Source organism: Poecilia reticulata, chromosome 15 (assembly GCF_904066995.2).
Source record: "Poecilia reticulata chromosome 15, P_reticulata-male-v2, whole genome shotgun sequence".
Classification (NCBI taxonomy): domain Eukaryota; kingdom Metazoa; phylum Chordata; class Actinopteri; order Cyprinodontiformes; family Poeciliidae; genus Poecilia; species Poecilia reticulata.
The window spans coordinates 20,878,971-20,892,046 of NC_088844.1; the positions used below are offsets into that span (position 1 = coordinate 20,878,971).

Genomic DNA, 13,076 nt, shown 5'->3' on the forward strand with positions numbered 1-13,076 from the left:
ATGTTTGGTCAATGAATGCCAAGGAAACTCCCCTCTGAGAAATTTGTATTGCTTAATCTTTGACCAAGCCTGTCATAAATTTGTTATGTGCCGCACCTGTGTTGGTCAAAGGAGAAACCTGATACCGCAATAACTCATATTGTGTAAATTCAGGGTACAGATTTGTGTGATAACAGGCTACTTATCATTACTTATCCTTAAAACAATATAACAGATATAAGTAATAAATATGATGCGAACAGGCATTTGGTTACCTTGATGTTGATTGTAATTTTGTTGCAATAACATAACCCTATGTAATTTCTCCTGAACTCATCCCAATCCCTTCTCTTCCTTTTCAGGTGCAAAACATCAGGCCCATGTGGGTGACACTATTTAAATGCTAATTTTCGGCCATGGACGATGACCTGCCCAAGCCTTTAAAGCTGCATTGATTCATAAAGTGAAAATCTATGTGGTTTTCAAAATATTACCAAGCACACAAACATGTTTTACACTATATTTGTAACAACCTATGCGTTTTTAATGTTTTCCAAACAAATGAAGTTGATATTCTTGGAAGTGTAGATTTTAGTGTATGTTTCATATCTTAAAATATGGCATGAGATATTGTTTGATGTTGTATTGTGCTTTAAAAATTAAATAAACCAATAAACAGAATCAAATTTACTCCAAAGAGTGTTTGGGTAAAACAAACCAGTTTGTGTTGTCAAATATGGATGGATGCAGGCTTGCTTTAATTTAACACCACAGGTTTGTGTTCTGGATTACATGTTCGCACCCAAATAAATGGCTAAAGTGCACAAATGCTAATGTTAAGCTTACCAAAAAGTGGGTTGGAAATCATAATCTACAATTTAAATCACTAAGCATCTAATCCTTGGGCTAAAATATATGATTTTTTTTATCAAACATCCATCCTCTCTTCCTACTTTTCCTTGCAGACGTATTTCCAAAGATCAGTGGGCGAGAAGGGAGGGAAACACCAGTCAACCTGACGGCCACATCAAGACACAAGGAAATCTCGTTGCTGCTGGTCGTTTATTCTTCACCCATTTCGTGACTCACATCATATCAACAAATTGATATGCACTTTTATAAGGAAATTGGTTAGAAATGGTTTGTTTTACCAGTTTTAAAAAGCAGGAGGACAGTATGAAACAGCAGCTAAGTGTCAAGCTAAACTAACATATATGTTTCCAAATGGTGGGAGAAAGCCTGAGCGAACATCTGCACAGAGACAACCTGCAAGTTAAACACAGAAAGGAATTCAAAAGCCATCCTGTGTTTGAATCTTATTGCTCCTTTATGTTTTATATAGAAAGTGCTCAGATAAAAACAGCTGTTATACATAAACAACTGAATTTGAAAATACATTTTTTTTAAATGAAATACCTAGCAAACCACTGGTTTGTCTAAAACTACTCAACTTCTTCTCAAACAGCATAATCCCAACATTTGGGTGAACAAAAAATTCATGTACTTTTCAAAACAATTTTAAATTAGACATTGAATGTGAGTTGTGTTAAAAACCACTTCTACCTTTGCACTTTCTTTTTTTAAATCTAACCCTTATCTAATGACCAAGTCAAAGTATAATAGTCCAAGATTACAGCCTAGTGGCATCAGTTCTTTAAAACGTTACTGCTTTAACCCAGCACCTTAATTAAATCATTTGAGCTCATGTCATAATAAGATTAATTTACTTTTCAAACGTTATACACATCTGTTGGCAATATTTTTATTATTTCAGTTTCTCTACAACTTAAAACAATAGCATACAAGTGGTAAGATGTGCAGTTTCGAACCTTCTGTACTGCAATGTCAGAGTTGCAACAAGATTGAGAAATTGTGTGAGGAAAAAAATTTGAGAACAAAATAAGGTGTGTAAGGGGCTTTGTGTTCCTGCTTGTGTGTGCACATGTTTGTGCACGACTGAAATGGCGAGATAGGGCTACGCCTACAGTGGAACAAAAAAGGCAATCCCTATGGGTGTGTCATTTTGGTTCTGTCACCAGTAGTTGATGGGTTCTGTAAACACAGTCCTAATAAGGAAGGGTGTACTGCCGTTAGACGAAACCTACCGGACAACACAGAAACATGGCCCAACAATTGTCTGCAACTCATGTTTTGTTTTTCACCTCTTCACAAAGGAGGTTTGTGGATCAAGTTACACCAGTTTTCAGCAGCCAAATATGATTAGCTGGGACAAAATGTGCTGTGGTTGTAGAGAACCACCGCACAGAAATGTTCCTCATGTAGCCCTCAGAATAAGTCTTACACTGAACCCTGTTACAAAGGCAGCAACACTGTCTGTAATAAAAACAACCTCCAAAGATGGTCTGAGACTCTGCAGGCTCGCCTTATCTTCTGCTCCACCTTCGGACTGCAATAGCATGACGTTAATCAATTTTCCTTTCTGTTACATTTACTGCTGTGACACAACAAGGCAAACTACAAACTTTACTTTCACAAATTCTTAACCATAAACCAACATTAAAATATGCCAAATGGGATTCGTTAGTAGAAAAAGATACTTTATCATATTTTAGGCAACATCATTACACACAAAGCACCTTGGACATGCTAGATACACTTAAAATACTATGTATAAAAACATTTTGTCCTCCTACTCAGCTTCTTCACTCCATGTCTGCAGAGTGGTGTTTCAAATTTTATTAAAGGGGACTAAAAGGTGTGTTTTTAAGCTATCATATTTCTCAACCTCACTAGAGAATCTTTCTCCAGGGTGTCGGAGAAGAGGCTCCAACCAATCATTGGCCCTTAGGTTTAAAAGGAGCAGTGTAGCTTTTGTCCTGGCCATAAAATTTTTTTATCACATCTCTACCCACAAGAAATTGTTGAGGGGGACATGGGAGTTTTGTTATTCACACACAGAAGGTTTATATTGTGTCCTTCAAATTACTTTGTGAGTTTTATTATGGGAGTATGGGGTGCTGGACCTTGGATGCCAAAAGCAAGTGGTGTGCTCACATTCTTGGCACAAAGTTAAGCTTGTTCCCAGGATGGGTCGAACTCCCTCAAGGTGCTTTGGTCATGAGTGATGGCAGTACGGAGCTGAAGATGGATTACCCATAGTCCGCAGTAATATGAGGCCTGATCCAGTCTGTCACGGTGGAGCAAAAGTAAAAAACAAATTGTTCCTACAGACACATACTGTGAAAAAGTATTGTCACATGTAGAAATATAATTGTCACCTTTCTAAATCATGAACTAAATTAATCATTTTGGGGGGATTCAGTTTCACTAGCCATACCCCGGCCTGATTCTTGTTCTGCCTGTGTAATCGAGAAATTAAATATCACCTGTCTGATTACATTTTGTAAAAGAACCAGAAAATCAACACTTTACCAAACAACCCAGAACAAACCTCACTTGCCTTAGTTGAAGTCAGTGTCTATGATTCAGCAATAGGAAATAGAATTGGAAAAATGTCATCCATTATAGTTCCAAGGCTAACCACAGAAGCCAAACAACATCTTGGTGATCCCCAAAATTTTGGAAGATCTCAGGAACCCTGTTTTCTGGTCTCTGACAGGAAAAATTCTGAAGCACACCAGCAAGTTCACCTCTGAATAGCTGAAAGAAATAAACAAGATTTTGGAGCGGTCTAGTTAAAGTCTGGATTTAAATCTAAGCAAGATGCAATAGCTTGATCTCAAACAGGTGAGAAAGCACACTGTTTTCATTCAGAATGAAAACAATCCTAAAAAGAAGTGTGTACCTAAATACCTCCACAGCTATCTGGGCCGATAATGCCTTGGCTTCTCCCAGAATGAGCTGGCGAGGATTTCATGGGGAGTGGGATGCATTCAGATCCTTTTGTTGAGGATATAAATACTAGAAGTTGTCACTTGAATGAATCTTACAAAGAAAAATTCATTTTACAATTTCTCGTTTTGGGATTTTGATTAAAAAAAATATAATGACCTGCTTTGTGTCTTGCATATTTATTAGATTATTAGAAGACTGGTGTATAGTGTATGTGAATAAGATGAATGGCTCCGAATTAGTGAAACATTTTTCAGTCATTGTGGACTCAATGGTCACACTGAGAGCACTAATGTTGTGACATTATTGTCATTAAATATAAAACCCGGCAATTAAATATTTTTGGCTCTTTAACCATTCTGTTGTGAATAGGTTATGTTAATAAGTCTTGCAGAGAAGCAAAGCAATTGCAGTATAGTGTTGTATATCCTTGGAATGAAGAAGAGAAGGAGCAGACAAAGGTTATTACTGAGTGCAGTGCTGCACTCTATGTCAACATTTTTATTTTAACAAGTTATTTACAGCTTATTTCTGAAAACAGTAAATCCTAGTCATGTAATGGGGCAATAAACAAAACTCCCTTCAATTAGCCACGCTGTCAGTATCCTCTGACATTTCTGACCATTTAGTTTTGTAAAAGCTTTATTGATCAAGCAGTAATTTACAGGACAATGATTCATTCAGAAGGGGTTCAATTGTATCCCCTTTATATGTCACAATCACTGAAGATTTAACACCAAGATAGAGCTTATTCATCAATCTACTGCCATTAAACCTTATGGTGCTGTGCACCGGGGCCTCAGAAGGCCCCATATAAATGTTATGATACATTAGAGTAATTTAGGACTATTGCATTCGCCGACCATGCAAGAAAATCTAACAAAGTGACATTCAATGAAATCCATTGTTTTAACCTACAGGCTAAATAATTTATTGTACAATATGCACAGTTTTTTATGGTTCTTCCAGACTATAGGACTGCAAAAATGTGACATTTCTGTTGTAATCCTATGTATACTATTAAAATCAGATATTTGCATACACTCTCTGGCATTAAATGAAAACTTTTCCTGTTGTAGATCAGGTTTTTAGGCCGTGGTTTTGTGATGTCCACTTCAAAACACTGACTTTGTTGTTCTTTGTCACTTTGCAACTAATTTTAAGGTATGTCTGAAATCATTGTCCATTCGGAAGACCCATTTGCACACAAGCTGTACATTTCTAGCTGACATCTTTAATCATTGATTTAATATTTCCACATAATGTTCTTTCCTCATGAGATCATCTATTTTACAAAGTTCACCAGTCCCTCCTACAGCAACATGACACAACATGATGCTGCCACACCCATAGCTCCCAGTTAGGATGGTGTTCTCAGGTTTGCCAGCTTCTCTGTTGGATTAGTAAATTCTTAACCAACCAAAACCTAACAAAGTCATGACATCATCGTCATCATTTAGGCTTTCTCATATTAAGACACACTCTTAATTTATATAAACTTCTGAATAAAGAGAAAGCAAAATAATATTCTCTAGAAACATCTCCTTCATTATTCTGGTATTACTTAAATAGAAGCAATTTTGGAAATTCCAACTGACCTAACACAGGAAAACTTCAGTCTGATTTAATATCTGACGGGAAGAAAGAGAAGGCTATGTCTTTTTGGTGTATATCAATAAATGGTGATGAATATTTATGAGATGTAACTTCGCACAGACTGTAAGGGAGGACTACGTCGCCATTCCCCCTTGTGTTTGCTCAGTTGTGCCACTTCATAATCTTTGACTCGTTTTCATTCATAAGCTCATCATTCCATTGTCGATATAGGGTCGCATAAATCAGAAATGTGCTTTGCACCGTCAGTGCTCTCTGTCAAGTCCCTCTATCTACTGTTATCTAGGAGACAGCCTCAAGAAGCTACACAGCTATCCCTCACATTTGCATTCACTCCACTGACGTGTATCCAAGACAACACGGACACTGCACTGCTCTGCTGTAAAAAGGACGAGTCACATTTTTCAGTACTGTTCAAGCTGTCAGTCAAGGCATGCATGACTGGCAGAAGTCTCCTGTCACAGAAATGGCCACTTCCCTTTAAATCTCACTAGCAAAATCTATATTTAGCTGCTACACATATGAAAAGCTGTGCTTTTCAAAAGTATTTGCAGGCCTTGAACTTTTTTGGTCACGTTACAACTACAAACTAATAACGCAACATACAATTAGCACACACAACTGTGAAGAGGAAGGAACAGGATACATAATTGTAAATGTTTTTTGAAAATAAAAATCTGAGAAGCGATGGTGGAGTTACTCTATTTACTGATGCCCCTAAATAAAACCACTTGCCCTCAAAAAGCACCTAATAAGTACCCGAAGTCCAGTAGTGGGTAATTTATTCTCCTTACAAATACATGTGGGCAGAGGAGCCTTAGTTGATTGTTAAACAATATTAGTCAACAAATACTATCTTTATGACTAAATAAAACAGCCAATAGGTTAAGGGTAAGTTATGGAGAAATTTACTGTTGGGCTGGTTAAGACTTGATGGGAAGATGAATATAGCTAAATACAGGACTATAATGCCAGAACACCTTATAGATTTTATAAAAGACTTCATCAAACAATTTAAATATACAGTGCGATATAATTTATCAGTAAGCTAAACCCTGATGCAGCATTTCTGAAAACAAAACAACAACAAAAAAACACATCTTATTTCCTTATTTTTGAGAGCGTTCTTCCGTCCGGGACAGGGGGTTGTTGTCAGGGGAGCCCGCATGTGGAGCACCGTTGGGCGGTGTTGCAGAGATGTCCCTCCCCGCTGTCCGCTGCTGAACACGGAACTCAACTCGCTGCTGCATCTCTGAGGGGGACGAGGTTTAACCCTAACGAGAAGACTTGAACATACCTGGACTAACGGGTGGTGTAGTCGCCTTCAATGTGAGTGACAATAGTATTTTAGTAGCTGTAAAATTGCTTGTTAACAGAATTGTGCTGTTAGCCAGTCGGTAAAGTAGCAGCCGACAGCACTAATGTATCCCTGCGTTCACTGAGTGGCTAACTAGCATTAGCTGCGAAGGATGATAGTTACATGTCGAGACAGCCAAACCTGAGCCATGACGAGGCTTATAAGATTTAATTTGATTTAAAAAACGATTATGTTTTTAGTAGTATACATCAGTGAGATAACCATAAAGCTTGGGTCACCGTAGACTGCTGCTAAATACCTTGACGGCTAAAAACAAAACAGCGAGGTCTTTATTTATAAGCAGAACAACTTTGGGGCTTCATTGTTTACTGCAGAATATCAAAGGTTACAACAAAATAAACATATGCATTATGTTTGTAGACATATTGTTACTCATGTGTGGCAAATAATAAAAGACGTTCAGACACTGGTGGGATTTATAAAACTAAGAACTTCACCCTACACCTTATGCTTATCCTTAAGCATAAATTTTAAGAGATTTTAAAAGGGATTTTTTTTCCTCCTGTGCCTGATTAGTAACGACATGCAGTCATAAGGCATCATGTTTATCTTTTGAAGCAAAAAACTGTGAAAAGTGAATAACTTGTGTCTATTCATTATGATACCTGTTAGTCGTGGGATATATATTTTTCTGAAAGAACCAACAAAGGGCATGAAAGCATCAGAACTAGACCAATGGAAAAAAAAAGTGACCTCTATGATTAATTAAATATCCGTTTATGTCACTTTGCTTCTATTTGTCAGGATTGTTTTGACAGACAAAGTAGAACCAAGACACTAGCAGTGGTCACGATGTTATGCCTAAGGGGGATGGCTGGTTGTCTCATTGTAGTTTCTGGAAACCACTTCAAACTGCAAAGGAATTTACACCTATCTGAACTTAATATTTCAACAAACATCACATTTTGTTTCCTACAAACTTAACTATTAATAAATATCAGCTTATTTTTCTTTGCAGTTGAGTATTTTGCTTACTTTTGCAGGTAAGAAGTCATAAAAGTGTTCAAGTTTTACATTTGTAGGAATTGATTTTAAATTATTTTCTGAAAATGTTACATTTCAACGTATTTGATCAGGTTATTAAATCTGATCAAACCGAAGTAGCTCACATCTTGGATCTTGCATCTTTTTCATAGAGTTACATCACACCTTTTCCTGACTTTAGACTATGACAGGATCATAACAGATACAAAATATCCCCTGGTTGTTTATGACTTGATGCATAGGGTTAATGTTGTAATCTCTTCTTTTTCTTTATGAAATGTACACCTTAAATCAGGAACTTGCAATATTTTACTGTATTGTCTCTTGGATGAAATTATTGTATTTTTTTTGCACAAAAAAGAAGCAGATCTTCCAGTTGGACAGTCAGCGATGACTCTCGTGAGTCACTACACTGCTTCTATTATCGTCTGTAATGATATCATTGTCTGTGATGTTCTTTTTTAAACACACATTGCTTAGATATAATGTTTTAGTAAGATCTTGACCTGCCAATACTTCAGTAAAGTCTGAAATAGTTTTAATTGGTATAACCTTATGCACCATATGGTTTCTTATGAGGAGTCATCTTGGCTTGTCTAGCCTCTCTTTCAAAGCATATTTGGCAGCGGATTGGATGAACCATCTGCCTGCTACTATCTATAGCAAGCTGGTTTTAAACAGTCAGATTAAAAAAGGAAACAATTTGACAAAACTCCTTTTTGTGGGCATTATTTCCGGTGCTAACAATTAATGTCACAAAGCTAAACAAGCATTGTTGATCCACCCTCTGCTGCTTGTTCAGGAAGATTGTTGCTATGGTTCAGCTGTAGCGTCAGGAGCAGCTCTTGTTGAGCTATAGCTTGGGATAGCGTTCTCCAAATCATTATTTGATCAATCCAGGTTATCTCCTTAGGTCGGTGATGGTGAGCATAGCCTTCAGACAAAAAGCTGTTCATGCTCTGCTTCCTGCTTCTCCATAGATTAAGCCCATCTATCTATTTATGCCCAAGGCTTGGAGGAAGGAAACATCACAGAGCAATACAGGATGTTGAGCTTTTACCAATATTCGAGTGGATCACAAGTTTCAACTGAGAGTACAGCCGTAAATGCCAGTCTTCCAGATCAGAATCTGTATGTTTCATGATTCTTTTGTGATTTTTAGGTTAAAATAAATGTTTTTGTTCTGAAGTTTCATGCACAATTTGTGAACAATTTGACCGTTTTTAACTAGAGAGACACTAATCAACCTTTGACTTTTTATTTTTATTTTTATTGAGCTTAGACTCTAAGATCAATAAACTCTAATTTGGATTATCCATTGTTTTTTTTATTTACAAGGACTGTAACAAATAGAAGCTGTAGGTGAAGAAATTCAATTACAAGATCATCTTGACGCATCAAGCTGTTGAAGCTTTACAGGTTCACTATTTTTAAAAAAGGTTATCTAGGTGCAGTTGCTCACTAAAGTTCACACATCCCTTTTAAAATACCAAATGTTTTGGGATTTGAAGAACAAAGAGAAACCTTGGTGAATCGTTTTGAAACCTTTTTCAGTCACAATGTGATGTGTGTAGGTTTTCTTGTACAGTTCAGCTGAAAAATGAATATGCTAGAAGCTAAGATGAAATAAAAAGGTGTAATAATTTAGTTCAGGTAGGTAAAACTTAAACTAAAGCTTTAACGAAGCACATTTTTATAAAACAAAGTAACCCACATCTTGTCTCTGCAGCATCGCTGAGAAAGTACAAGCCTCTCAGATTGCTCTCTTGTAGAAATCCTTTTCAAGGAGCCGCCACAGAGTTTCTGTTGATTTGAGCTCTGGACACCGGGTGGCATTCAATGTTTGTCTGCTGATCAATCAAGTCAAAGGAAAACTGTCTGATTCTGGCTCAATGATTGGTGTTGTTCTACTTCTAAAGAGTCTAAAAGTGACTTTGTGAATCCTGTGTCTTGTCTTTGAAGGGTACAGACACTTTATTAGATAAAGACAAACACTCAGTAGGTTTTGGTTTATCTAGCTTCTGATCAGTTGTTCAGAGGACTCTGAGAGATGGTGTGATTACAGAAATATGCCATCCAGGTTTCCTTCTCTGTGTTTTAACCCTTGATAATTAGCTGTTCACAGTGTTGGAGCCACGTAAAAAAAATGTTAGGTAAACATGTCTCTTCTCTCACTTCAATCCTATTTCATTGTTAACAGTTTCCACTTCCCTTTCCCAGTTGCACAGTGATTGATTGGTTGCATATTTGACTTTGTCTTCTGTTTTTCTTTTTGTGCTCTACATTACATGGTTCAAATTAAAATCTATGTAATTTTGGACTGTAGCTGCAGTAATGAGCAGCTTGTATTGTACAGCTTTGTTTTGGGTTGAGCAAAAACCAGATACAGGTTATAATTTGAAGCATACAGAAAATGAGGATCATCTCTTCATTTTCTATTGTATTCAAAGCTGCTATTGCTTGCAGTACCCATTTGTCTTTTATAGATAATGTTGTTTTTTTAAATAATTCTTTTTAACGTGGATGAAAGTTTGCACAAATGTGTTTTGATGTGTTATAATCCTTGGAAAGAAAATTGTGTCCTACATGTCAAGTCCTCAAGAAAACTAGAAATTACTGGCTTGCAAGAAGCCTGATTGGTGTTTGTACAATTATTTTACCCACTACAGCTTTTTTTCTTAACTGGAAAATATTTTTGGGGGTTTCTGAATGGCAAGTTGTGTAACAAGTGTTTTGATTTTTATTCCAAACTTTATACAGCAGAGATGATGTTTTCAGATTAAGTAGAAGCTTTTTTTTTTAGTTAACAAATGATTAATTGTAAAATGCTAAGTTTTAGTTATATCGGCTGGTCTCATGCCCCCCTTCTGTATTAATAGTAACTTCACTTTTGACATGATATTTTTAACCATAGAGCTATATGGCCCAAATCCTCAAAATGAAAACTTTGACTAGGTTTGGTTAAGTTCTTCTACTGACCTGGTCGTAATTGGAAAACGTGATTGCAATAACTGCTCTGTTTATGTCAAGTATTTCCAAAAACAGAGCGAGACTTTCACTGAAACTCTGGTTTCACTGAAATTGTTTTCATTCTGCCACATCGGAGGCTTTTTGAGCATAAATTGCCTGTTTAGGAATGCTTACTTTGTTCACTGGAGTCTCAAAACGACAAATAGTTTTGTCACCATTTTTAGACAAATTGATTTCAATGATTTTGTTTTTCTTCAGTTCTGGAATCTATTATGCTGATCCCAGCATAATATGTTGATTTTTGACGTTATGTTGACAGGCAGGTTCTGTTTCTGCTGCTACAGATATGACTGATAAATGTAAACTAACCAGATGTTTGCTTTTAGAGCAGACTGCTTTCAGGTATGTTAGTGAACATGTCTGTTCGCTAACATGTCTGACACAAGGAACAAAAACCCTTTTGCTTGGGCTTTTTGTCACGCAACGGCCAAGATGATTGACGTGCAAGGCTAAATTACATAATTGTATTATCAGCCTGTGCAATATTCATATCATAAAGAACTGTTTTGGAGTGAAATAACCGTTGGCTAACATATTATATTCCAAATGTCATGAACTTAGATTTTTATGCCACTTTGGCAAGTTAGACAGATTCTCACAGCAGAGAGTAAAGAAGAAAATTAGCAATAACAGATGATTTTCTAAAATGGTGCAACCTTTCGGCTGCGCTCGTTTCAGGTGTCACTTTTTCCTTCAGCCTTCATTGTGGCATGCTACTGAGAACTACAAATAGCATTCTCAATGTCTTGTTTTTCTCCTGCTGAATCCATTTGGTAGTTAATTCCTCAATTGTTAAAGTGACAACAGGTGGTTGTTGTAGGCCTCATTGATGTTAACTTCTCCGTCAGTTGGTTTAAAAAGTGCCCACATGGGAGCTACAGACACACCGCTGCAGACCTCTGCTTAATTGTTAATCATCTTTGCGTGACAGGAGTTAAGAGACAGCAGCACTGCTTAAAATGTAGTTCTGGAGCTTAGCCGCACTGCTAGAAATTAGTTTCAGCATCGCTTTGTGTTGAAGGAAGGTTCCAGTATATTTATGCACCGATTTGAATAATGTCTCGTTTTGCCTCTAGTGCTTCGTGAAGACGGTTTCATAAAGGGAAATGTTAATTGTGCTGTATAAATATTTTTCCTGGTACGGCTTTTCAGATCTTCACATTGGGTTGGACAAAGTCATTATTTTTACTCAAATATAATCTAAAAAGACATAAATGTGTTTTTATTGGCTATTTATGTGGCAGAAAAAGAGTTTCTAAATTATTTTAGATGGGATAATTTTTAAATGATTTTTGGGAACATGATAGTTTGAAAAAATTAAACCAACATAAGCCATGATCTCTACAGAAGAGGTGCTCAAGTAAAATGGGGTGAATGTATGATTCAGAATTAAATGCTGTGTGCAAAAATCCATAAACTCACTGATAAGCATGTGTAAAAGTGCATTTAATCATAACCAGGCCAGGACATATTTTTTAATGTTATGCAAATCAGCATAAATTGCTGATTTATGCTGATTTATGCTTATATATATATATATATTACGTTCAACTTCCTCATTACTGTAAACAAACAAAACAATGCTACCTTACTCATAATTTGGTTCATTATTTCAACTTAGCATAAACTTAGTAATTTATTGAATGGAAAATTTTTAAGCATTTTTTTTTTCTTTCTTTTCTGCATGGTCACCGGTGGTTTTTGTGGAACAACGGCAGTTGAGTTATGCTATCTCCCCTCTTTTACTGTTAGCGGCATGCAGTACACTTTTTTTTTTGTAAGACATAGTCACGTGAAATTAGGTAATGTCTTTTCCAAATCGGTCCTGCTGATTGGGATGGCTGATGGCTGACAAGCACATCAAAAACACCATACTTCTTCATTGTGGGAATCCTTGGATCAATCCTTGGAACTGGAAACTCCTTAGTCTGTTCAATTGAAACAGACACACCTACAATGTTCACCTTATTACAGTTTATACGGCTAAAGAAACACTTAATAACAACAGTGAATATGGTCATATCTGTGTCATCACGTTGAGTAACTTCAGTCTCCTCTCTCTGCAGCATGTTCCGCTTGCGGGCTCTGTCTGCAGTCTCAGTGGGACTGACCCAGCTGTCCCGCCGCTGCTATCACAGCGGGGCGGCCAGCACGTCTGGCCGGAGGAGGCTGATGCTGGCCGCCCTGGCTGGTGTAACTGGTGCGTCTGCGAGTGCTGGACTTCTCTGGAACAGGTAAGAGACGTTGTCGCACACGTTTGCCTCTTTATAAGAATATA

The 13,076-nt window shown here is 37.0% G+C and overlaps 1 protein-coding gene and 1 long non-coding RNA gene across 3 annotated transcripts in view; one reads left to right on the top strand and one right to left on the bottom strand.

Annotated features, from left to right (window-relative positions):
• Positions 1 to 13,076, bottom strand: part of LOC145555013 (uncharacterized) — a 273,441-nt gene that overhangs the window by 220,511 nt on the left and 39,854 nt on the right. The gene's annotated exons all lie outside the window — the stretch shown is intronic.
• The window catches only part of micu1 (mitochondrial calcium uptake 1), a 40,508-nt gene continuing 34,007 nt past the window's right edge, over positions 6,576 to 13,076 (top strand). For both annotated transcript variants that reach the window (XM_008429961.3, XM_008429964.3), the window contains exons 1-2: positions 6,576 to 6,735; positions 12,865 to 13,032. In XM_008429961.3, coding sequence (XP_008428183.1) covers positions 12,866 to 13,032 — 167 coding nt within the window. In that variant the 5' untranslated portion in view covers positions 6,576 to 6,735; position 12,865. The remainder of the gene's footprint in view (positions 6,736 to 12,864; positions 13,033 to 13,076) is intronic.